The sequence below is a fragment of the Amblyomma maculatum genome, chromosome 4 (assembly GCF_055883805.1).
Source record: "Amblyomma maculatum isolate TAMU_Amacu chromosome 4, ASM5588380v1, whole genome shotgun sequence".
NCBI lineage: Eukaryota > Metazoa > Arthropoda > Arachnida > Ixodida > Ixodidae > Amblyomma > Amblyomma maculatum.
Window position 1 is genome coordinate 62,294,354 of NC_139347.1, and position 26,358 is coordinate 62,320,711.

The 26,358-nt window shown below is 42.9% G+C and overlaps 1 protein-coding gene across 5 annotated transcripts in view; it reads left to right on the forward strand.

The window, feature by feature from the left end:
- The first annotated feature begins 430 nt into the window (after window positions 1–430).
- The window catches only part of syd (JNK-interacting protein syd), a 36,868-nt gene continuing 10,940 nt past the window's right edge, over window positions 431–26,358 (forward strand). Inside the window, exons 1-19 of one of the 5 annotated variants that reach the window (XM_084601713.1) lie at window positions 431–1,031; window positions 2,376–2,496; window positions 2,587–2,657; window positions 2,731–2,816; window positions 3,562–3,733; window positions 4,274–4,364; window positions 5,616–5,748; window positions 7,047–7,135; window positions 8,173–8,217; window positions 10,508–10,525; window positions 12,126–12,183; window positions 12,474–12,530; window positions 17,368–17,512; window positions 18,470–18,663; window positions 21,484–21,651; window positions 23,623–23,884; window positions 24,474–24,620; window positions 25,569–25,752; window positions 25,873–26,091. In XM_084601713.1, the coding sequence (XP_084457839.1) occupies window positions 720–1,031; window positions 2,376–2,496; window positions 2,587–2,657; window positions 2,731–2,816; window positions 3,562–3,733; window positions 4,274–4,364; window positions 5,616–5,748; window positions 7,047–7,135; window positions 8,173–8,217; window positions 10,508–10,525; window positions 12,126–12,183; window positions 12,474–12,530; window positions 17,368–17,512; window positions 18,470–18,663; window positions 21,484–21,651; window positions 23,623–23,884; window positions 24,474–24,620; window positions 25,569–25,752; window positions 25,873–26,091 (2,572 nt within the window). In that variant the 5' untranslated portion in view covers window positions 431–719. The remainder of the gene's footprint in view (window positions 1,032–2,375; window positions 2,497–2,586; window positions 2,658–2,730; window positions 2,817–3,561; window positions 3,734–4,273; window positions 4,365–5,615; window positions 5,749–7,046; window positions 7,136–8,172; window positions 8,218–10,507; window positions 10,526–12,125; window positions 12,184–12,473; window positions 12,531–17,367; window positions 17,513–18,469; window positions 18,664–21,483; window positions 21,652–23,622; window positions 23,885–24,473; window positions 24,621–25,568; window positions 25,753–25,872; window positions 26,092–26,358) is intronic. The other 4 variants (XM_084601711.1, XM_084601714.1, XM_084601715.1 and 1 more) reach the window with 4 other exon arrangements.

Genomic DNA, 26,358 nt, shown 5'->3' on the forward strand with positions numbered 1-26,358 from the left:
CTTGAGACCATGACATTCTCTATGACTTTATATTTGCGGTCTACGTGTCAGAATGTGAAAGAAAATGCACCAAGACGACAGCGATTGTCGTTCTTTCCACTGCGATATAAATGTGCGTAAATGCTTAACTTAAAAAAAGCGCGCAGCTGTATTTAAGTCGCCTTTATGGATAAACAAAAAAAAAAAAAAAATAAAAAATAAAAAAAAAAAAAAAAAAAAAACACACGAGCCAAGCAGTTCTGCAGCGAGCCACTTCTGCCTGGCTTGTTGCTCCGGGAACTCAGTAAATAACAATGTCTTTCGCATCACCACCTACATTTATTTGCTTTGTATTTCATCACTGGGCTAAGCCGCTAAGCCGCGTTGCTAAGCCCGCGCGAGGTCAGACAGCCACGCGGCGCGACGCATCCGCGGCCGCCGGCCGCTACCGCCGCGCCACCATCCAAGCATTCAAGCGCGGAAACGGGAAACCCTGAAGAAGCAGAGCATGGCGAACGCGCGTGCTGGAGTTGACCGTACTTCTTCCCCCTATCTTCGTGCGTGTTTCGTTGGCTTGGCAGTCAGTCAGCTCAGCAGACAAACTTCGCATCTGTCCCAATCGTTATGGGTGTCCAGGCCCTAGGCCTAGGAAATCAACCTTTCCACGCCCTAAATTACAGTATTTCGGCAATCGGAGGCTAACATCGTGACAAGCGACAGTCAGCGAAAGCCCCACAAATATGGAGACGGAATCTCCGATGCAGGAAACGGTCTACGGAACGACAAACGAGGAGACACACGACGTGATGTCCGAAAAGGTGCAGACGTTGGCTGGCAATATATACCAGGAGTTTCAGCGCATGATCGAAAAATACGACGAAGATGTGGTCAAGGAGCTAATGCCACTCGTGGTGAACGTTCTGGAGAGCTTGGACTTGGCTTTCATGGAGAACCAGGAGCATGAAGTGGAGCTGGAGCTGCTTCGAGAGGATAACGAACAGTTGGTTACCCAGTACGAGCGGGAGAAACAGCTGAGGAAAGCAGCCGAACAGGTGATGAGCATCGCGTCTGTGCAGTTAAACTTCGGAGGGTGAAGTGTATTGTGTGTGCATAGTGTCATAGCATCGCTGTTCTAAGTCTGAGGTAAGCGCCGCTAATTCAATGTTCCGGTAACTAAATTCTGCCCAATATTATTAATTCCAAAAGCTTGCAGTCGCCAATAAGCTATAAATGCAGTGTGCTAACTTCACTCATGAGCTGGATTTCACATCTGCTGCGCAAAGTGGATGCACTTACTAGCTATGAAACACTGCACATTCGTGGCCGTATTCGGAGCGCAACTCCATTCACCATATTTTAGGTCGGTGGTCACGGACCCGAGCACGGGCAATGTTTATTGCGTGTGTTTCGTATCAACATCCACTAATCCTAGCCATTTCAATCCACATTTCGATTCTTCTTGACGTTTACTTATTGCTGTATGCGATTTTACAACAGCGCTGCAGCGAAGTTCCCGAAGATGCGCGGTAGCGCACGGCTTGCTAATTCTGAATTCACATCCTGCGCTGGTGCCTTCGTCGCATGTCACTGTGATAGCGGTGTCTCATATTTCCCAACGCGATGTGCGTGCTATGGCCAGCCTTATGTGTTGCGAAACACCTCGACCGCAAGCGCGGCTGAGCGCCGGTGACAAAGGACGGATCAGCTGTTCGACGGCCCCCGGAATCTCCGAATCCATTAGGGAGCTTGACCCACTTTTTGCTGTCGTTCGAAAAGAGCGATACGAGCACGTCCGTGACGGTGTTATGCAAGAGCAGAACGCTAGCCGTTTCCCTCCATGCTTTCGTTGCTAGCTGACGTAGTGGAAAGAAAAGTAGACTTCTCGTAGATCTCTGGACTAGCGTTAATATATGTCGGTTATGCGACAATGCTGTCCCCGCCGGCCACCGTGCTTTCATGCCCGCATTGCCGGCGGTTAAAGGCGGCGTTTGGTTTCATTGAACTCACCGTTCATTCAATGAGCGGGCCCATGCAAGGCCAGAGGCGCCCACTTCCTGTGTTTGGGTGGTCCCACTGCGTGGTATGTTCGCGCGTGGGCCCACACTCCGGTCCTCGATGCATGTGCGTTCGTCGCAGCTGTTGTTTCGCTTCCGTAAATGTCTTTTTGGCTTCCCGAATGTTGTCATCTCTGCCTTGTGCTCCACTTTACAATCGTGGCTTTCTTGATCTTCATCTGTGTTCACTGGCTGGTCTGTATTTCATAGATTTTACTTGTTCAGATCTGTTTTCTTGCTGGATAAAAATTATGCCACAGGTGGGCTAGTGATTTTGCTCACATTATCGTTTTGCAATTTTTTAACTCTACTGTTCATTGCTTCAATTTGGGGATGTTACAGAAACTTTTAGAGGTTGAATATACTGTTGATGATGATCGCCGGGACCTCAAAGGGAAAGTTGAAGGATTGGAGTCGGCTGTTCGCATACTGGAGCTGAAGTCAAAAAACACATCAGATCATGGTATGTTTCCCTTCCTTTCTTGCAATAAGCTGTTAGTTTTTAGCTTTGTTGTGGAATACATTTGTCGTGATTAATCTTCACATCTCTCAGCCTCTAGGTTAGAAGAAAAGGAGTCTGAAATGAAAAAAGAGTATGCCAAACTTCACGAAAGATATACTGAAGTGAGTAATCTGCAGAAGAAAATATTAGTCTAGTGCTTTCCTCCAGTGTTTGATAAAGGAAACTTTTTTGCAGCTGTTCAAGACTCACATGGATTACATTGAGAGGACAAAAATATTATTTGGCGCCGACAGAATGGAGATGGCAGGCTCAAAAGGAAGGTGAGTATTTATGCAGCAAATTTTTCTTTTCTTGTGCTAATTTTGCAGGCTCACCGGGGCATTTTTTCACTCCTTCTATGAGAGTTTAGTGCTAAAGTGCCAGTTTTTTACATAAATTGCTGCCACCTTGCATCTTGCATGTTAGTTTGGAGATGGGCATATGGTATTACTTTATTTACGAGTAGCTTTGTGCAATGAAATTGAAACTATGAGTATTCTTGTGGGGATCGATCTGTTCTTTTTCTTTGGATACATTTTCACTTCTTTTGGAAGGTGGAAAAACTTTTGTGTGTAACAAGATATAGCATTGTGTGAATGGCACTTGTTAAAAGTACCCATTAGTCTGATTAGCGTCATAATTATTTACTTCTTATGTTATTGTGCTCTGCTGAGCCTCAAGGCATCTTTTTATCAGCTAATGGGATGCGCCACATTGCTTTCGGAAATGTGTGGTTGTGGGTTTGTTTTATATTCATCTGTGTGTTGTACTCACACACTGTACCAACCAGTGTACAGCCGAACCTTTCTAAAGGTAATTTTGATGCATGCATTCTTAACGCAGTTGTAGTCGTGCTGCTTTTGCCCGCCTTGTCCAGCCTCAGATTAGTGACTTTGTCTAGCATTACATCAACGTGCTGCTCTCATGGCACCGTGTTGTGCCTAAAATAGGAATAGGCAACATTCTGGAGAACGTCTCGGTGATGTGATGACATCCTATTTTCCGATCCTCTTTCTCCCTGAGCAGCAAGGCCGGATTGCACTTCGCCCTTAGCAAGTCACCCGGTGGCCCTGCCTCCTTGGGCCTCTCAGGGGAAACAACACCGGCCAAGACGATTCCAACATCTCCCGACTACCCAGACCTCATCTCGCCAACGAAAAGCACAGATTCCAATGCTAGCCTCAAAAGTGAAATACAGGTTCGTTGTGGAAGTGAACGCTACTTGTGTGGTTCCTGCATGTATTTCTTAAGAAGCCAGAAAAGTACCTCTGCTTTGATGCTCTATTCCTGCAATAAGTTGACTGCATACCATGCTGGCCTGTGCTGTCGGAGTCTCTGATTAGTATGTGATATGCCATGATTAAGGAGTCTGGTTACCCGAGTCTCTGATTACCTTAAATAATTGCTTAGCTGTTCTATTTCCGCAGGTTGCACATTCCCGTAACAAACTTTTTTTTTTTTTTTTCTTGGGTCCCATTTTGTTGCTGTGCTCAATTAATTAGTATAACCACTTAATTTGAATGCCATTTGTGATACCAATAAATTCATATCTACCAGGTTTTACTGTAATGAATAGCATTTGTAGTGATGCGACTCGCTCACTTCAATTTAATGTCTTTGTTTTTAGAACATAGGGCAAAGTAGCGGGCACGTGAATGCTTGCAGCATTATTAGAATTACAGGTGCGATAGGAGGCTGTTTATTATTATTTTCTTGTTGCTTGTCTTATGCTGCATAGGAAATTCGTGTCGGAGCTGTTCCTCCTGCTCCACAGCCTCCACAGCAAGCACCTGCAGAACAGTTGCCATCAAAGGTTGGCCAGGTGCAAAGTAAGCCACCGTTTGTTTTTATTGTCTCATCTGTCTGCAAAAGAGGCAAGCCAATGCATCGTCTTTTGCCAGTTTGCAGCAACACAGTTTTGGTGCCTGAGTAGGCCAATTGTACAGTTTAAAACCGCGAAACCAATGTCCATTGAATGAGAGGTTGGCTGTAATCTGCGGAGTAATAACGAAATAGGCTCTGGAGCATAATCTGATGCATATGATTCCTGTTGGTGTTATACGCATTTCATGAAACTAACACGAAAATGATGCAAAGCACATTTTCATATTTGTATACGTATACTATATCTTATTATTAGTACCTTATTAGTATTTTTTGTCAGCCACTCTGCTCAGTAGTAAATGTGCTAAACTGTGCCGCATGAATTGCTGGGCACAGCAATGCCTGAAGCTACGAAGAAAGCGAAAGCAAAGGGTAGCTTTTTGGTAAAAATACAGTATCGTTTTTTGATGCGGAAACATGCCACAAGAAGGGAATGGAAGGAACAATGCAGGATCTATGTTGTGCCATCTGTCTTTTTCTTGTGGGTGCTTTGGTACAAAAAATCAATGGTGTACTTTTACTTACTAGTCTATTGTAAAAATCATCCAAGTTGTTTTTCTCATCTGTGTGGCACATGTTTCACGCTAAGCTAACAATCAAAAGCATGAATGTGACATCAAGTTTAAATTCAATATGAAAATTGTTATTCTGGCTGCTGATCCTTGAAGAAACACTTAAGAATGCTCTAGGCTTAGGAAAGCACTGTATACTTCAATAACTGTAGCATTATTACGACTTTGCCTGTAGTTGATACTCCTGGAGTGAATGCAAGGAATTGGGAGCCGTCTTACAGGCTGCCAGTGAAGTCTAGTTTCATGATTGTTGTGGTTCAGTATTAGAAAACTAACTGGCTGGATTTCACTCTGTTTATGGCTAAATAGAATAAGTATTAATACCTCAACAGCCAAACCCTAATAACTGGAAGCAATTTATGTAGTAAATGTTTAGGTAATGCAGTTGATAGAGCTTTTGTTGGACTCAAGAGACTTAAAACCTTTGAATGGGTTTAATGCTTAGAGACTCGCAGATTTATTAGGTTTGGTATTATAAGTAGTTGTATATAAGATTTTAAGAGCTTTTTGCAGTAGTTATAATTTACCAAGATGGTTTCTCATGCTATAATATATTTGCTTAAAGTTGTCTAACATTTGTTTGAAAGTTTTGAAAGTTGTCTTCCACTGGCTTTGCTTTTGTAGAAAGTGGCTGGGTTGATGGGTTCAGCACAGACATGTCCATGTCAGAGACAACGTCACTGACACCTGAAGTAGAAGACATCGAGGACATCACGCATGACGACGACGTTGGAATTGACAAAACGACTGTACATAGGTATGGTCACGCCTGAATGACTTTGGTAGATATGTACTTATCTATACAGCGTAGGAATGTGTGATAGCATAATATGAGCGTACATAGTTAACATACCTTGCCATATTGCATTCACTATGATTCAGTCAAAAAAGGTCACATTGTCATGTGTACTGTAGTACGGTCCGCTGTTAAAAAGAACATGAGGCCATGTTGCTGCCGCCCTTTACAAAGCACTCCCGAGAGAGCCAGCAATAAACGACAGCGCAAAGTTCATGCGCAGTAAGCACGGCCGATTGCTCTTCCCGAGTATGCACTTGGTGCTGTCCATTCTTGCCTGTAGTCGGTGACAGTGCTTTGCTAAGTGTTTAGGCCTGTGATCTCATGTTGCCTTTAAGAATGGGTGGTACTGTACATAACGATATCACGCACCCACATTTTACTACACATGTAGTCAACCGAAATTAAACAAAGTTAAGTCGAATTTTGTGCGTTCAGTTCACAGTTTAACTTAGGCTAACATTACTTTGTGTCTAATTTGCACTGCTGGTTGCCTTCTGCTTTGTTTCAAATGAAGTCTTGTATTGTTTACTGCTTGAACTTTGCTTTGCTGTTTTGTAGTGTCTTGTATCCTCCAAGGTCTTAGCTTGTGTGTGTTGTTCATATTTTATATGCTTGAAATTTCGGCACTTAGCTGCTTTTTTTTTTTTTGCTTGTTTTGTTCATTTTGAAATTCTGTCGTTAAAACTGCTCTTTAGGATCCTAATTTTTATAATCGCTCTAACCCTTTACTTTCGTTTTTGCACTTATTTCCTTTCTACAATAATCTTCCATGAGATTGGCAGTATGGTTAAATAACTGCTATAAAATTCTGAGCAAGTGCCCCCTTAATGACTAATTAATGAAATTTGATGGTCTGGTTGCTCGATGGCAGGAAGTGACTGGAAGTAGCTCATCACGGCTACATTGTCATACATTTCATTAGTCTGGTTCGGTGTTTGAACGGCAGTTGTTACCATATACTGATCATTCAGCTCCCTAACAATTTTTCTTCACTTTTCTTCGCTCTAAAGCCACTGTAACTGTGTAGTCTGCTAATTTAAACTTTGATTTCATTTTTGTTGGTCAAAATTCCAGGATGTTTGAATTCAGAGTGTCATTTGAATTGGAGATGACTCAGAAATGTTTTGATTACATGTTTATCCAAACCAAAATTCAGAAATTTTGAACTAGAAGTTTGATTGTGCATGCACTGACCGTGTGTCAGTGAAATATCAGTTTCACCACCAACTCTGTCTACCTTGTGTTTAATTTATTAGAGAGCAGCGCAGGCCGAACACACTGTACCAGGAGCTAAGCTTTCATGACGAAAGTGTGGCAGAGGGTGAAGAAGGCTCGGACGTAACAGGTAAGACCCCAAGCAGGAGTGTCGCCAGGAATACTTGTGCCAGCTGCATTACCGACTTTGCTCTGTTGAAGCAGGCTTTTCGTATCGCTAGTATAACCCATGCTTTATAACCAGACAGCATAAGTGAAAACTTGGATGGCTTTTTTTTTTTTTTTTGTATACATTGTAACGGAACATTACCAGTGCTATGAACTTGCTTTGCGAACTGAAGCAGTTAACTTGAATAAGGAAAGAAAGGAAGGAAAAGGCCTTGTTTTGACAAGTCAGGCAAATGTGCTGTTTTCTTCTAACAACATTTATACTAACTCTGTTTGTGTGCTCATTTAATGCTGCTCCAAGGGAATTACGTTCATCCAGGCGAATATGCGTCATCAGGTTAGTCTCGGCAATGCTGCAAATGCTGGGGCGTAGTGGTTGCATGTTTAATGAGGCATGAAAGCTTTCTCTCTTTAATTTTTTTAAATCTTGCTGCGCCGCATATTATTTGTTGCATCCTTGTTCTCGTGCAGTTCCTTGAGTTAACATTGCTGTTGATATGAAAAATCGGGCTCTTTGAATGGTGTGTTTCTGTTGTAACCAAAGTGGTGGCATTGGTGGAAACAGCTGGACGTTAGAGAAAATGTCTTCTTTTTTTTTTTTTAACTGAATTTTGTGCATTGGCTTTTGTAATGAAGGGAGGGAGAGTTTCGCAAAAAATATTTCTTCTAGAAGTGCAGGTGGCACTTAAACTTGGGCTAGTTCTCTAAATGCTCACCGTTTAGCACTTGAAGAATGCGAACATTGAGAAAGTTTGTTTGAAGCGTGCGAAGTTGCCGACGCGTACCTAGCAACAAGTGTTAACAATTGAGGAACTGAACAGGACACGCTTTTGCTGTTTGCACGTGCAGGCTGCTTTTTCAGTGAGTTTCCTATGAATGTTTTTTGCTTGTATTTTGCACGGTTATTTTTTGTTTTTTTTTTTGGTGCGGGGCATGAGATTGCTCGCCTTTGTTTCTTTTCTTGTTTCTACCTCTTCTTGTCTCTCCCTCTCTTCTCAGACAGTGACAGTGAGAGTGAGCCAGATAATCATGGTGGCAGAAATGGTAGGCCTCTGTGGCATTTTTGTTCATTTCATTTCTTTGTGAATGGTAGTGTTTCGTGCTGTCCGTGTTCCTCCATGGCTGTTTACTACTTGCACGAATTTGCTTGCACTAACAAGAGCCATGTGAGACGCAAAGCATAACAGCAAGTCTGAGGCTTCTCCTTTTCTTAAAAGATCATATAGAGAAATTTTGCCGGGATGCTTTCCCACAACTTTTAGTTGATTCAGGCAAAACGGCTTATATTGCCCGTGAGTGTGCTAAGGGTTCTGGTTGACCATTTCGGTGCGTATTTCGCACTCGCGGTTCTCAGTGCCAGCAGGCATCCCGTAGCATTCACGAATATCTAACTGAGAGCCCTGCATTTCTTTTTTCTTTAACAATGAGATTTGCAAAAGTTTGTGAAACTTTTGCTTAAGGTCATTTTAAAAGTCAATTAAAGCCATAATATATTGTTATGGTAGGCCGGGTACAGCACATCTAATGTCTGATCAATCTTACATTGTCCTAGGGCAGATTTTAATCACTTGTCCTTTATAGTGACGTTGGCTGAATGTGCTGTTTCCTAGCAGCCGGGGTTGACATTTAATTATTATTGATGCAGCAAAAAATTACTAGTCTGATAAGGCCCAAACCTCAAAATTAAAAGAAAGATTTAAATGAGCAGTAACTGTTTCATGGTCCCTTTATTGAGAATGGTGTTGTTCTAGGTTTTTCTTTGAATGTGTGCTTTGATGATGAAGTTGCTGAAATTCATTGGTCAGTGTAGCTCCTCCCATCGCTGGATATGCTCTATTAAAGTTTAGAAGAAAAACATTCAGCATAAGATTTCATGGTTTTTTTTCCTACCCGTTTATAACACCTCTAACTTAGGAACCCCACATTTACCATTTTATTTACTGCAGCGACAATGCTTACTGTTCTGTTCTATAAAGAAAGAAATAGCCATAAAGAAAAAATAGAACTTAAAAATATTCAAATCCTTCCTACTTTTGGTGAGCATTGGAAGGGGAAATTGCAGGAGCTTTGAAAAAGGTGCCGAGGAAGTTGTGTGTTCTTGGTTCAGGAAACAGTGTGAGGAAGAGCAAAGGGTATTAAATTTATGCAGATATTTTTTTGAAAAATGTGTATGTTTAGTGTGTAAGTGAATATGGCATTTGTCAACCTCATTTCAGCTTTATCGGTATTAGAAACATCAGCAGCAGAGCAGCATGGGGATATGAGCTATTATATGCATCAGTAAGAAAAAGATGATGGATGGCGCTTGCAGAGCGCAAAATGTTGTCATGGAGTGCAGGCAAGGGAGCCTTATATTAGATGAAGCATTAATGTAGATGCCAGATAGCGGGACTATGCTTGCAAAGGCTACCATATCCGGCAGGCAGTCAAATGCTTTGTGTTCTGCTTATATATACAAGTAAATCCGGTAAGCCAGAAATCACTGCATTGATACGTGCATGTATTGTGCTTTGCTGCCTGCTTGTTCAGTAGCATTTGTGCTCTGTTGTTTGCATTGTCACCTCAGATAGCTATAGTTTGTTTGCTGTTTTGTAGTTTGTGCTTTCTGTGTGTAGTAATTGTATGCTTTTGCACTGTAATTTTCGTGCTTTGTGTTTTGTCTTTCCTGCTATTCTCGAAGAATGTTCTTGCGAAACTTGTCTTAACATACCGTGTGTGCGAAAATTTGAAGTTTCGAATATGAATCGTATATGTTTGTTATTTGATTTGTTTTCAATCCAAGAAATTGCTATCCGAGAATTTCCCAATTTACTGCAGTTTCTGACCATTAGGCAGTGATCTAATTACCTCACTGATTTCCACGAATCCAATCATCGCGGAAGCATTGTATCTGGGCAAGGCATCTGCTGCTTGACCTTGGACTGTCAGCAGAACAGAGTTATGCTTATGCCTGCATTGTTCTTCTAGCGTTCTGAAACTGTCAGATAATTTGAGCATCTCTTCCAGTTCCTCGAAGTCCAAATTATGCTGATTCATGTTTGTGCATCAGTTTAGTTTTGTTCATTTTGTTTGCCAAGGTCCATCCTTTATCGGATGAAATAAGGATAAATTTACTCGCTGCTTCCTGATTTTCTTTTTATACTGAACAGATATTTGATTCAATATTTGAAGGCATTTTTTCTTCCTATTCATATCCGATTCATGTTTAGAAAATTTCATTATTTGCACACCCCTACTATTAAAAAGTAAATCATCACAACATTGAGTGCGTGTTGTTTAACAGTTGAGTAACAGCTTTGTTATTTCTTCTGTTTTTGCACGTCCTTACTGACAGTTACTGACAACATTTTCGGTAAGCATGACTTGAGTATTTTTTTAAACATTAGTTTGCATGATATTACTGCTTAATTGCAGTATGTTAAAAGGCCCCATTCTGAAGTCCATTTTTACCTTGAACTAATGTTTTTCCCTAAACTCTCAATGTTGGTTTTTAACTTAAGAGCCACTAATAATTATGTTTTAATAAGGAATATCACAGCCATATAAGTAGATTTTCGTTAAGAAAATTGTGAGTGTGTCTAGTCATACTGAAGACATAAATCTACGCAGGAGACAGGACACAGAAAAGATGCAGACAGGACGAGCATCCTGTCTGCATCTTTTCTGTGTCCTGTCTCCTGCGTAGTTTTATGTCTTCAGAATGCCTTACCAACTAGCCTCTCATCACACACTTCTAGTAATAGGTTTTCTCAAACTGTACTGTTGCTGCAAGCCTGCATTTTTTTTTTGCTCTGCAGCTTCTGATGCGAGTAAGCATGACTTTGAAGCGGAGCTTCATGCTTCTCAGTACTGTGTGCAAAAAGAAGAAAACCAAACCAGCTTTGTTGCCAGACTGCCTAGCTCTCTGGCTGAAAGCTGCTGCTTTTGCTTTGTGCATTTTTATTCTATAAAAACTACACTCTTCATCACTGTGCATGCTTTCGGTTGAGCAGAGATCAGTTTTGATTATTTCAGGATGCAGGCAACGCGTGCAGCTGTTCATTTTAAGACTTGCAAATGCACACAGAGGACAAATTGGTTGATTTGAAGAAACATGGTCTTTGACTTAAGAAGGGACAGAACACTGGATTTTAGCCGTCCAGTTTGCTTCGGTACGGTGGAAAGCTTGCTTTCTAAAGTGGTCAGTTCTATCATGGTTTTGTTCGAAATGCTGTGCGAAATTTTACGGAAAATTTTTCAATTAGTGCTGGTGCTTATTTTTAATGTAGCTTGATGCTGGAAACCTTAATCAGCAAATACAGTGGGGAGTGTATTGGTGAAAGTAAGGTACTGAAAACTAATATATATGTAATTTGCCAGACAGTTATTAAACATATTTAGCATAAAGGGGTGCCCATTTTAGTTTCTACACTCAAGGCTGTTGTGGTACAGGGACATAGGCAGACCGTGGTTACTGCTTTATCCTAGACATTCTGAATGGCAGAAGCTAAGAGCGTATTGTCAATGACGCAAAGAGAGCCTTTATTTGTTGATGGTCCGCTGAAGAGAGTGCATAATAGAATAAAACATGATGAGCACTCGGGAAACAAACACTATGCTGCAACTAAACAAATCAGTGGTTATTTCCCAAGATGGGATCACCTGGTGGACTACGCTGATAACGGCAGTGTTGCGTCGTGAGACAGCGTTTCAGTTTGTTTTGCGCAATCCTCAGTGCCAACTTAAATTGCTCAGTTTGTAGACTATAAGGCAAGATCTTTTGATTTTCAGCACAGTCTCGTGACATGCTTCGAGCAGTGTTTGTTCCTTTTTAAATGTAACAAGGACAAACGAAATAAGACTGCAGGAATGTATTGGAATACACGTGACCAATTATCGCGATGATTGTCTAGAGACGCTTACTTCGAGACCATGTTTTTGCAAGGTTGGCTGATCGATACTTTGTCATGCAGGCATGGGAAAAGAAGTGGAAAACATCATCATGGAAAACATTGAGCTCCTGGCCACAAAGTGAGTGTACACACTCATTTCATTTCCCACCATTTTTGTTTTCGCATCTGCTGTTCGAAATTAGCTGTGCATGTCGCTTAGTTCACGGAAGGGTGTTTGCTGCTCACGAGAGGCATTTCATGTCCCCCCCCCTCCACCCCCTTGTGTAATGGGCAAGGCAGCGGTGCAGATCAGAAGGGGTGGTGCTAGGGGCAGCTTTTCTAAGGGGGTACCCGGGGACTAACATGATTTGTCTCTTTGATCATGCCCATTGCATGCCTGGATTAACACCTAGTTGTTTCTGCTTCTAGGAATGCGCTAAACATTGTTAAAGACGACCTAATCGCCAGGGTTGACCTTCTCACCAGGTGAGTCTGACGCCGAGGCTCCCGCGTTTTGCACTGGCTCCCATGCATATAGCCCTGTTGGAAACCCTGTGCCTCATTTGGATGCTTGAGAAAAGATGCAAAGGTGCTTTAAAGAAGGGTGTAAGGGTTTAACGTTAGCACAAGTAGTATTTTTGAGGGCATACTTTGTGCAACGACTGCTCCGTGTCCTGTACTGCTCCAGTGAAGCAGGAAAGCATACTTCCAATACTCACCTGCCGAAGTAGTGTACAGGAATGCGGCAGATGCTCAGAATTGGCTTGATGACTTAAAACCAAATGATGCAGCGCAAGAGTTGGATGAGCAGTGTATTTTAATTGCTTTCTGTGTGCCAGGGGAATCGGAACTTTTGGAAGTTGTTCAAAGAAAGGGCACTTTCTGTTTGTCATTCTTTTTTTTTTTGTGTGTGCCATGTTGCACCTCTGATGGACGTTACTTTAGCATACAGCGACAGTTTTTCAGGCACTTGCGACACTAGGCATATATAGTATAATTATATTCGCGGCAGGAAATCACCTCGTGTTGTGACTACCACAGCAGATCTAGTTAAGCTATGCACAGTGCGTGGCTCTCGGCTACGTGCCTTTGTCCTGCACAAACAAATATTCTGAGCACTGTTAAAGGGTAAACTGCTCTCAATAGAAAGAATGAGGGGGGGTGGGGGAGAGGGGGTAGAGAATGACAGTTAAAAAAGTAAAACTTTGATATAGTGTATATGTGATAGGGACAGACACTTCATACTCAACATTATTATTGTATCGGTTCGTGCTTGTAAGCAGCACAGCATAATAGATCGGCTCATCTGAGGCACCTTTGTTCAGGCAAATGAGCTACTTGGCTGAAACGACGGCCTGTTTTTCCAGCAGGGCGTATATAGCTCTGCCACTCATTAATTAATGTTCTAGAGACTGCATGTGCTGTGGGAATCCCCAGAGCTTTGTTTTTCACCCAGTTTTCTGCCATTTACTGCTTGGGTGCTGGTTCGTGTCATCTGGTAAATGTCGAAATCATTTCCATCGTAATAATTTGCTCTTTCAAGAATGAAACGAGTGTAGCTCGCTTGTGTTCCTTGAAGGCTAAACCTAATTTTTGCAACTGACATCTGGGTGACACTATTTGTGACTTTGTAGACTGATGGAAAGGGCAGATGGGCTTCACTAGCACAGTCATTAATCTAGCCCTCGTAGCGGTATGCCTATAATAGCTCTTGTACATGGGGTTTGATGGTGTGTGCTTTCTTTGTATACGATTTTTGGGTATCAGGTACAGAACTCTTCCAGAGAGCCAATGAAGAAGTATAATCCCTCATTTTTCGCCTCTGTAATGAGTTCACGAAGCTAACTGGAAACTTTTAACGAGACTTGCCTGTTCAGCAGGTTTTAAAACATGGCTAGTTTGCTGAAATGGCATTTCTGCCTCACGGAAGTGCTGTATTGATGAGAACACTCCTCACATGTACTTTCATATTACAAGTAGTCTGTTACAAGTGATGAGTGATGACGAAGGAGCTTAACTTATTTTACTCATGTGCATTGGTTCATATGTATTGTAGGTCAATACCCCAACTTTGAGAACTGAGAGAAAGGAAAAAGTTAACCGCAATTTAACTCTGCTTAAACTGATTAAGATATGCAAAAGTACTGTTTAGCCTAGTTTGGGATGGGTTTTCTTAGCGGGTTAGTATTGAGAGACTGGTGCAGAGTTTGGCAAAATGTCAGACATATCTATTGCTCAGGATACAATGAGAGATACTTATGTAATTGGTAGAAATTCCTTTTGCAAACTAGCCTTAAATTTGACTAACAGATTGATGTTAAATGGGGAGCGAAATGATATGGCATTACCCGAAGCACTGCATGAAGAACAATTGCGCCGTAAATTTGGTACTAAAGAGGGGAGATTGAGTGCCACATAGCATACAAACAAATGGTGCACCTGAGACAATAGAAGGGAGGGGCTCTGGAGTAGGGGTATCTGTAGTGACAGGGGTAGCGACACAGTTGTTATGGCAGCCAGCAAGGCACAAGTGAGATTTTTGCTCGGACCTGGCGATCGTATGTGTACTTTAGCACTAAAAGTATAGATAGTCAGTGAAGTAATGTGGCAGAGCTAGATAGTCAGTGAAGTAATGTGGCAGAGCTATGTTAGCATTAGTGTTGACTCCGGACGGACAAATTGTTTTTGCTTGTTGAAGTTATATGAGCAGGTTGGTGTTATTTAGTCCTTCAGTCACCATTTGACATTGTTCCCTGCTTAACTCTTCCGATTCAATCCAGCAGTCGCAATTTGACACGCCGTATCCCTCTCTGCTCTCTCTTCGCTCTTCCTCTTCCACTCGTCTTCCTCTCCTCTGAAAGTGGAGGATGGAGAAGGGGGGGATGGGGGGGCTCCCCATCTCTCCCCTTTTCCAACTGCTAACCGAGGCTTCAGGCGGACAGATTTTTCAATGTGAGGATTGCGATGCTAATGCATTAAAACAGTGAAAGTGTTGTATAGACTGCTCATTGGAAGCTCGGAGCTGCTAACACTGAAGTAAGGCAATCGACAAAGGGAATCGTAGGCTGGCACTGTGGCGGCACGGTGGGAAATTCATCGCAGGAAGTGATTATGCACTGAGACCCTATTGTTATAGCATTAGGCGCTTCGTATCTGGGGATGCATGATGTCACACGCAAGATATAAACACCTTAATTTCTCTTCGTTAGTTTGGCTGACACTCAACTATGTACTCTGTGTCACTGATCTCACACTTTACTGGCAATAGTCCACCATGGATGCAAGAAAGGCTTGGCATTGATATTGCATGCAAAACTTAGCTTTTGCTGCTCTTCCATTATCTCATAACTTATTGCCAATGTTGAACTTGTTGTGAGCCCAATATTTAACATGTTAGCATTGGAAAAGTCTTGTCAGAAAATATTGCCTAGCATTGCTGTTAGTTCTGCGGCTGATACCTCACAGCTGCTATGATGATGTCACAGTGTCACTTGGCATGACTGAATGCTGATGGGTCGACAGGATGTGTGACGTCATGAGACCATGTGCCATGGCCAAGTTGGCAGGCGGTAGTTAGAGGACCTACTTCCGCTTCTTAAAAATTGTGGGAACACTTAAACCCTACCTTTAAGGGTATGGCACGACAACATTAATGGCTCCCATCTATGGCTCCGTCCGGATCCTCATTTGCATAAAGACACTTTGCTGCTGTCTTAATCACTAATTCCTCAATTTGGGGCTATAATCTCTTCTCTACTTCTTAACATGCAGCCATAAGCTACCACATTGTGTGAAAGACCACCAGACATACATAGATATAAAGCCCTGCTTAACCAAGTTGCACAAATGTGCCTGCATGGCCGAGAGGTAGCATGTATGACTCGCGAGAGAATGATCTCAAAGGGTTTGATTCCCCCTCAACCTTCCATCTCAGAGGAGAAGCCCGCGTTTGCAGCTCTTGCCAATGCAGGCTTTGTCGTCTAATCTCATGACGCCAGGCAGCCTGACGAGCAATCAGTTCCCATCCATGTCAGCTTCTAACTGCCACCCGCCAGACACCGGCAATGACAGCTCCAGATTTTTTGAAGAAGCGGCGTTACTTCTCAGTTTGAAGCCTCATAGTTGCTGTGTAGATGTAGAGATAGAATGCAATGGCTGGCAGAGAGAGGCGCAGGGAAGGGGACCGGACAAAAAGCTGAGACCAGTGGCAGGGAAAGGAGAGGAGGTGAAGGTTGGGACGGTCAAGAGAAGAAGTGGGAAAGAGGAGAGGAGCGCTCCAGTGTGGTGCACAGCACCCAGCGATGGGAGAGAGTGGAGCCAAAAGCAGCACATGGCACCCTTTCTGATACACCAAAGCAGCACATACTTTGCGACCTTAATTTCAGGTTAAAATGACGAGAATTAGGCCTAGTTGGTGAATCATAGTGGTTTCTTTATGTTGCACTGATGACGATCACGTTTCTGTGTATAAAAGAACATCCGTTTCTTCCATTAAAAACTATTTGTAAGTTCACACTGTGTTGTTGTGTTTCTTGTCGTTCTAGGTTTTAGTGCGGTGAACCATTATGTAATTCTAGGTTGTTTTCTGCTTGTGCATCTCTTTATATATGTGTGAAAATATACTAATGTAACGAGGTGGAGAAAACTAATGCTGACGCTCATATGCCTTATCAATCTCATTGACAATCTGTGAAGTTTTTTATGGCAATCTTAAAATGCTGCCGAGAGCTGTCACTGGCATTCGGGAGGCTTTTACGACGAGGACTGAAAATCATGTGTCAGCATGATGGTATTCTGCTTTTATCTTTTTGACTTTGTCTGAAGATATTTTCCATGACCATATTGGAAAACAAGGAGTGTATGAACTTTCATGTAGTAGCAGTTATGTAGCATGCTAGCATGCTACTCATGTTGTCTGTGAGGAGGGGAATTTGGCCGTAATTTGCTCCTAGTGGCATCGTTGACTTTATTTTCTCAATATTTTTTCTAGTACTTTGTACCTGGGTTAGCACTCTGACCTGGCTATGATCTGAGTGTTGGTCGATCTTTGAGTTTGATTTTTTAAGAGCACAATTTAAAAAATGAACAATAAGGATAACCTTCTTCATCTCTACAATAAGGGAGGATAAAAAGGGCGGCAGTTTCTTGTGTGGTCATTTGCTCTTACTTTGAAAACATGCCTTTTAAAAATAAGAAATGGGATGTGAAAAAGCAGGAGTTCAAATGCTGTGGGCTGCGACTTATCCTTGAGGGGAATGCAGCCACATTGTACATTTTTCGTGCTTTGTAGGCTTAGGGTCCTTTTTTTGTGTGTGTGTTACAGTGAAAAAGAGATCCTACAGGGGGAAGTGAAGACCTTAGAGCAGGGACGAGACAGCCAGAAGCAGAGGGTTCATGAACTAGAAGAGGAGCTCAAAAAATGCAGAGAGGAGATTGAGAAGATGAAGGCCACAAAATCTGATGATGAGGTCTGTAACTGCTTTTCTTTCGTTTCTTTTGCGGTAGTGTACATCATGTGTGTATTTGAAGGAGGTTAGAAGATATGATACGTGATGGAAACGGTCTGTCCTGGTGCATGGAACAGTACTACTCTCTCACGTTTTGTGGTCTCAAATATTATGAGCTCGGTTTTTATATACACATTATATTCAAATGTACTGCGTTTTATAGCATGTTTGCATTGCAATGGTGGTTATGTAGTCCTGTATGGCCAAGTAATTCTTGTGGAGTTTCTTTAGTTTAGCAGCTTAACTGCAGTTTCTTTTTTTCTCACTGTAGATGTACATTCTGAAACTGGCAAGTATATTAAATTTAAGGTTTGCTTCTATAAGTCTCCGTACAGATTTTTATATGTAGTCTCACTGAGTGTATATGTGCATGGAATCGAATTTAATGACTGATTAGTGCCCTATTGCGTGGTAATTTGTTTGTGTGTCAAGTTAATTATATTGTGTGGCAGCAGGGAGAAAGGGAGAGGATTATGAGTGACATAGTTGCAGGATATTTGCAATGCTAAAAACATGCAAACAGGTTGAAAGCACAGAAAAATGTTGAGGTGAATGCACCACTCTTGCATGAGTTTACTTTATTTCTGTGTGCATTTGGTTTCACCTTGGAAAGGAAACACTGGGTAGTGCTCTGTTGATGTGGAGTGCAAACTACATAGTCTTTCTAGGCAAGCTTTAAACACTGTGCACATAATTGCTTCATATCCCAGGTAGCACAGTACATTGGCCCAATATAGGTACCGTGTTAGCCAACCTCGGCCCAACATGGGGCAAGTTCTTTGCCAACATACTACCGCATTGTGCCAATTGTTAGTACCGCTTGGGTTACCGGCCTCTCTTCTTACTTGGGAGTGTGTCTTAATGTGCTTATGAAGCTCTTGTGATGAGAGCCGATGCCTTGTGTTTCACTACCTGCAGCAAGAAGATGTGCCAATGGCCCAGCGGAAGCGCTTCACTCGCGTGGAGATGGCTCGTGTACTCATGGAGAGGAACCAGTACAAGGAACGCTACATGGAGCTACAGGAGGCCATACGGTGGACTGGCATGATCAAAGCATCGCGTACTGACCCCACTGCGGATCCTAAGAAGAACCGCTCCTCCATCTGGAAAATGTGAGTTGCCGTGCAGATGCATACTCACAAGTTGAGCACTGGAGCTGTGAGGGCATGTGATAATGGAAGCATAGACTGTCTGATGGCTTCTTGTTATGAACTTTCGAAAGCTTTTTATCTCTGCACACAGTGGTTTTGCATTTCACTTTCGTTGAAATATGGCTGCTGCATTTAGGAATCGTTGCTGCTAGCCCTGAGCTCAGTAGTGGGACCCCGTAGGCTTTGAGCCATTGCGGCAGGTGTTTGTATCGTTCTTGGCTATACTTTTCTTTGAATGATTGCCTTTAGCTATACTTTTCCTTTATTACAGCTCGTCTGCCATGGCACCCAACTTACTATAACAAGCCGCGGTGCTTTTGGGGGTATGTTCTTAACGTGGCGTAGTGGTTAGAGCGCTAGTCTTAGCTGCAGGAGTTAATTGGTTTGAAGCCCACCACTGGACACCCATAGGCCAAAATTGGGTACTAGTAGTGTCCTGCGGCCTGGCACTCAACTTTATAATGGGATGTGCGCTTGGGAGAAGCTCCTTAAACCCTGCTGCGGTGGGCCAAAGTTCAGTTTTGAACAATCTCGCAGCCTGAAAAAGTGGTTGGTACCCCACTGCCTTGGTTCTCACAATGAACTTCAAACAATCAGTGGTACCAAAGGAGCAGTAAGGAAAACAAAAAGGGGGGGGGGGGGGGGGGGTAGATGGGCTTGTTGCAACATGAGGCAGACTCAAGGTTGTTTGTTGGCAGAACGAATCACTTACCCATCAGCGCAACAGTTTGGTCGATGACCCTTTTTCCAAGCATTTCACCTCAGAAGAAGCGAGCACCAGGACGGGAAAAGTCTTGTACCCATTAGAAAACTGGTGGTTGCTTGGTGGCATCAGGGATTGAACCTGGTACCTCCCTAAAGCGGGATCCACATGGGGGATTCCGATGAGGATGGATGTGGAAAAGAGGTGTATGATGTCATTGGCTGGGCAGACTCGCCCCCGCTCCCGAACTCGCACATTCACACGGGCGATGAAGAGTCGTCGAAGAGAGACGTCGACTGATTCAAGCAGAGAAGTACACAAGACAGGCGTTTATGACCTACTAACGTTTCTTTGCTAGTCAGGGAAACAAGTTCAGTGAGAAAAGCAAGCAAAATAAAATAAACAAACTCGTCCGCCCTCGGGGACTCGGGTAGACGCCCCCGCCGCCGGCCGGCTGAGATGTCCCCCAGCCAGAAGACGGCGGCCGGCGGCGGAAAACCGGAAGCTGCGACGCTCAGCAGCTTCTTGAAGGCGTGACGCCAGCATAGTCACCCTCGCTTAGAGAGGGATTTGAGCGCTTGTGTGAATGCCGCTTAATGAGAAGCGGATACTCTGCCACAAGGCTACTGAAACGGTGGCATTGTGCTAGCCTTGCGGTAGCCTTGTGGCTTTTATTGAAGGCTGGCACAAATATGTAACTTTTTGTTTGGGGAGCTGGCCGAGGGGTGCCGGTTGAGGAAAAATCAGGATGATTTGTTTATATTCTGAGAGAGAGAGAGAGAACACTTTATATAATGCATGTTTATATTCTGAACATTTCTTGAGTGTATAGGGTTTACTGTGGGGTTTGGTGGACAGCTATAACTGTTGCAATACTTGACATATCTCTCTGCAGCTTGAATCTTGGGTATATATCAGCAAATGTTTACAAAGGCTCTAGTTATTGACATGTATGGCACAGTGCTTGAGATGAATAACCTGTCTAGTGTTTTGCTTGTGCTGCTTCTTCATCTTGACGGGTGGCGGAATTTCTTTCTTCCCTTTCATTCTCACGCATACGCACTTGAAGCACAAAGTGAGTACTGCTTATTGTTGTGCTGCGCAACAGTGTGCAGTGCTGGCAATTGCATTGTTTCCCCCTTTCTTTGCACTTTTTGGCTTTTCTTCAGCATGGCTGAATGACCTTGTTCTTTGCGTCTTTTTTTCTCTTTTGTTTTCATCAAGCAAACTGCAGTTCCGCTTGCTAACTACCTCTCAAATATCTTTAGCTCAGCAAAGCACCTGTTTTACCTTGTGATAAATTTGCTTGCTTGCACTTTTTTTTGTTTGGCTTCTCACACATTCAAATTGGTGTTTAGATTTTTCTTTGAATATGAGCATTCGTTAGCAATTGCAAGTTAGACTGAAATAGCATTGCTGTTTTGTTTTATGTTGAGGGGCATTATAGATGGCTCCAAACTAATCCCTCCACTTATATAAGCTGTCACTCTGCGGGGCGAGAAAAAGATGTTTTCCCACTGGCAAATTTAAATTTATTATGCAGATGCACTTTCAAGGACACCTTTCTTTTGTAATTTCTGATCTCCAAGTCGTATGTGAGGCAGAATTTTTTAGATTCTTGTGTGGCCTCTCACCTGCTCCTGATTGGACTAGTTTCTACTATGAATGAAAAAAAAAAAAGCTATGAATCATGTCAGACATTTAAACCATAAAGCAGGACCTATGTGAGCTGTATTATTCTTGAAGTTCACTGTTCACATTTAAGTGCATTTCGTAGTCTTTATAAATCTGTATTTTGCTGTATCTTGCAGTGTATCTAACTACTGGCAAAAGTTAAAACATTTATGTATGTGCATGAAGTACTTTATACATCATTAAGGTAGTTGGTAAGCCCAAGATTAGTACATTATAGATGTCAAGTGCTGTGTTGCCATTGAATTCACTCTCCATATGCCCTGGTAAGAGAATGGCGCTTGACAGCAAGTAATATATCTGGTTTGGTTTGATTTATAGTGTTTAACGTCCAAGGGGTGTTGTCGGCTGTTGTATGTGTGCCATGAGTTGGTATTTTTGTGCAGCTTCAGCAACTTGTTCAGCGCTGCTGACAAGCCTCAGCAGAAGCCTGTGTCGACAGTGAACGTTCGCTACAACGCTCCTTCGACGAGGCTGAGCCCTGCGCTGGAATCTATGCGGAAGAAGAGGCTAGGAGAGAAACACCGAGGCTTTGATTTCCTTGACAGTGATCTGTAAGTCCGCATTCTATTTTGTTTGGATGCCAGGTCAATGGGGAAGTATGTGTAAGCCCACCTACCACTAAAATGGAAGTTCAACTTTCTTGAATCTGTCTTGCACCTCTGATAGCGGGCAAGCGTATGTAAGCCCACTTACCTCTGTCTTGCACCTTTGATAGCAGGCAATAACAGTCTGTGGTGATTCTTTGAAATTGCCTGGAATGTGCCCTCTTTGCCCCCTTCTTTTTTTTTTTGATGCATTTTGTGGCTTGATTAAAGGTACTTCGTGTTAGCTTTTGGCAGGGGCAGATATAGGGAAAATTCTCTGGGTGCTAGAGGGGAAGGGGGGTGATCACATTTGCACATTGCATTCCTAGAACCTCTTCCGAAAGAGAAAAATGGGGGCCATTTTTTGATTCTTACTTAACAAACATTTTTTTAAGGGTGTCCCCAATATGACTGTTCCTGAATTGTGCCACCTGGCTTTTAGATGGTAACCATTGTTGTAAAGTTATTTTGTCGGATAGCTTTTCAGAAAAAAATAAAATTTTCAACATTCACAAATTTGCTGTGGAAAACTTGGAGCTGAATTGATTCTAAAATTGAGTGCGTTGCTTTCACGACTCAGAAATTGTTTCATGGTACGTGTTGGGAGATAAGCATCAATTTCTATAGAGCATGGCTTTTAATAGTGACTGTCAACAAATTGCCATGTTAAATATATGTCGCCAGTTGTGCAGAGCTGTGATTAAAGGGAAGCTGAATCGGTTTTAGAATTCAACTAAACTAAAGGAGTCGAATGCGTGAAGGCTAAGGTTAAATCATGCCAAGCCGTTTTACGCTAGCATTCAAATATACGACGTAATCGCCGAATAAAATTATTTCGGCATTCAAGCTTCTCCGCAGTACACTGTGACGACTAGAGACACCGTTGATGACGTCATCTTTAGTGGTGATGCATTTCCAATGCAGAAACGTTTGCTCTGAGGAAGAAGACCAACGCCAATGAAGGTAAAGGTCGCGAGGCGTTGTTCGGCGGCATAGGGCGACTCACGGAAATGATTGGGCGAAAACTGTTCAATTCAAAACGTCACCCGTAATGGCGTGATCAATTAGTTTCACCACACTGCAGCAGTGCTCTGAGGAGAAGCCTGAGGATTGTCGCGATTTTAATAGTAGGTTACATTATAACTTTAAATGGTAGTACAAAACCACTTCGTGAGCTTAATTTACATGATTCATATATTCTAATGCATGCATCTCGAGAAATTGTCGAAAAAGCCTTTCAGCTTCCCTATAAAGGTGGTTAGCTAAGATGGTTAGCTAAGTTAGTTGACATTGAGTCAAGCTTTGCAGCATTGTGGCTGCTGAACTTACTCTATACTTTTTATTTTATTTGTTTATGCTTGTGGTTCATATCATGGGCAGTTCCACTGGTTATGTCACAGGGCTGCCTCATTTATTTATTTATTCATTCATGTTTGCATTCTTGGAATTGTTTGAATTCTTTGTTGTGTGTGGCATTGTTTTTGAAAGTATTCAGGCATGATATGAACATGTTTGTTCCAGAGCAAAACTGTCCATATAGTGAGTTATTCATTATAACAATTTGCGAAGAAAAAAAAAAAAAAAAGCTTTGTGATTGCGGCCTCCTTTTGAACATAGTTCATGTTTTATTGTCCACCACGATATGGTGGTGGACAATAATATGGCTGACATTTTCTCCTTGCAGAGGACAGATACACCTAGCCCTGGTTACATTTTCTATCTGTTCATTGTCCTGATAGCAAGTTTCTTCGTTAGGAAGGTGCAGATGCATTGAAAATGTTCATCTGTCGGAAATATTGTTCGTAATTTTGTTCATCCATTTTAATGGGGGCCTTATTAATGGTGTACAACTCTACCTGAAGAGTTTCTTCCTTTCTTTAAACGAGATTAACATTCTGTTCTGGGTGGTATTTTAGTTCGTATTTTCATACTGTGCAGGGCTTCAGAGCGGCTCCAGGCACAGCGTGCCCGCGAACGCCGGGAGCAGTACAAGCAGGTGCGGGCCCACGTGCGCAAGGAGGATGGGCGGGTTCAAGCGTACGGCTGGAGTCTGCCAACCAAGACGACCCCTGTGAAGCTCGACCTGCCCCAGCCCCCACTGAGTGCGGCTACGCACCGACCAGTGGGTGCACCATCCCACGTCCCAGTGCCGGTGCCAGTCTTCTGCCGTCCACTCCAGGAGACCAGCTCTCCAATGAAGGTATGAAACGGGAGGTACTCGGAAGTGGCATGCTTTTTTCTTTTTATTTCATTATTTTATTTTCAGAGCAAACCTTACAAAACTCTGGAGCAGGCTTTTTGATGCAACTCTCACTGTCAGTTTCTGAGGGCGTCAGTGTTGCGTTATAGCAAGGGTTATTGAACGAAGTTCACGAGCTGCTTGTACGGGTTTCTTGAGGGCCCACAGGAGATGGAATGTTTGTTATGACTGCAGCTGTTTATGTTTTTGTCTCTGGGGTTAGAAATCTAATCATGAGTGAGAGATGAACATCTAATAAATAAAACTGATTGGCGGCACCAAAAAACAAACAAATGCTTACAGAATTGAAATAAATGGTAAAAAAAAAAGGATCCACGAACATGCAACATTGCCTGATTGTGACAACTTTATTTGGGAGAAGGGAAGGGGGGGCTGGGTGCTACACTGATACATTTCTTCATGTACTATGATATTGCTAAGCACAAAGTATTCCTGTTTTCACGCATTCTGAGCGCTGCCATGGACTGAGATTTTTGCGTCGCATGCAAGTGTGTTGGCGGGAAAGTGACGTGTGGCCCTTATTTTGCAGGTCTGGTGCGCGGCTGGTGTGAACCTGACAGGTGGGCGGACGCGAGACGGGGGCACCATTGTTGGCGCTAGCATTTTCTACAAGGAGCAAAAGGCCGACGCGCCCTCACCTTCTGATGACATTGACAGACTTGAGCTTGAAATCAGGGTAAGGCATTGGCATTGCAAGCGCTTCGTGCCGGCTGGTGCTCAGGGTCCGTATTTCGAGCCATTTGATTGGTGGAAACGCCGGAACTGGAAGTGGTAGCCACTTTCAGTTCTGGCGTTTCCATCCTGGCCATCACTGCTGCTTTTTGACGAAGGCAAAGAGCGTGGTGCATCATAAAAGAATCCAATTTTTCGAAGCCCTCCACTGCGGTGTCTCTGGTAACCTGAGCTACTTTGGGATGCTAAGCCGTATAAACCAAACATTCTCGGTGAAACGATGCAGGTAAGGCCGCTAAAACCTTAAACAGTCATGTAGCTGCTTTCTTTGGAACATCAGAGGCAGCTTCTAGAGTGGAACCGTAACAAGGCCAGTTGAATTCTTTGGCCAAAAACTGGTGGATCTCCTGACGATGTCGTTCACTAGGCACGCATTTGGCCAGAGCACGGCATGCCAGGCAGCCATGCGCATGGTTGTACAGCTGAAACATTTGATGTAATCATATCGTCATAGATGCTTTGCCCCTGTAGCCTTTTCTGCACAGATGTAATGATAATTGGTGATGAATTACTGAAGAAAATAATTGAATTACCTTGAATGTTAATCATTGAAAATAAGAAAAGACCAATTAATACAATACAGAATTACTAAAGAATGTAATTAATTTACAAGTATTCAGTTACGTACAGTCCTGATGCCTTTGAACCGAGGTTTTGGCAATTATGGCTCCCAGACGCTGCTTGAATCATGCCAGTCAATGTTCAGTGTGCATACACGTGCACCAAATATAACACCAGCAACAAGAACTCAATACAAGTCGAAATCTTCACTAGAACACATTTACCCACAGGACATGAAAATAAGGCTTTCGAATTCCTTCACATAAGTAGTCCTTAGGTGTCTGTGCCTAATTCTTTCGTTTCTATTTTCTTGCTTTCCTGGCTGTTGCAGCAACAGGAACAAGAACGAAGGGAGCAAGAAGAGATGGCTCAGCGGCTCTCCTCACTTGTCTGGATTTGCACATCAACCCGGGAGAACAGTGAAGTGTACGTCATAGACGCCAACAACCCAGCAGACATCCTGGACACGTTTCATGTCTGCCCCTCCCACCTTCTCTGCATAGCTTCAGTGCCAGGTGAGAGAGTAAAGCAAAGTTGAATGCCCTTGGCCTCTATTGCATTTCCTGAAATCTTTAGCATGATTCTTCGTGAAAATGTGGAAAACAAGTAAGTTTCTCATCTCTTTGTATGCTCAGGTGCAAAGGAGACTGACTACCCTGTGGACGAAGAGTTTAACAAACTTGGCTTGGATGAGATGATTGATGCAAGCCAACAGGATGTGTCGTCCAGCTCCAAGACGACTGAAGCCCAAAGTGCAGCTAAGGACCAGGATGGAAATCCCAAAGTTGGGAAGCTTATCTTTGTCAAGAGTGCCCCGGCTCCCGTTAGCAGGCCGTCATCGCCGCCAAAGGAGAGTGAGTATTGTTTCCGTGTAGGGTGCTCTTCAGTATTCTGCATTTTGATGCTAAGCCATTTGATGTGCCATCTGCATATGTCACTAATATCTTGTGTATCCAGGTAGAACAAGAGGAAGAAGATTGTTTACGCGATATGAAGGAGCACTGAACAAGGGTGAAGGGGGTACGCCTCAGTTCGCACGTAATGCCAACTTTTCGACAACGTTGGCACTACGTGCGAACTGAGGCGTACCTCCTTTACTCTCGTTCAGTGCTCCTTCATAT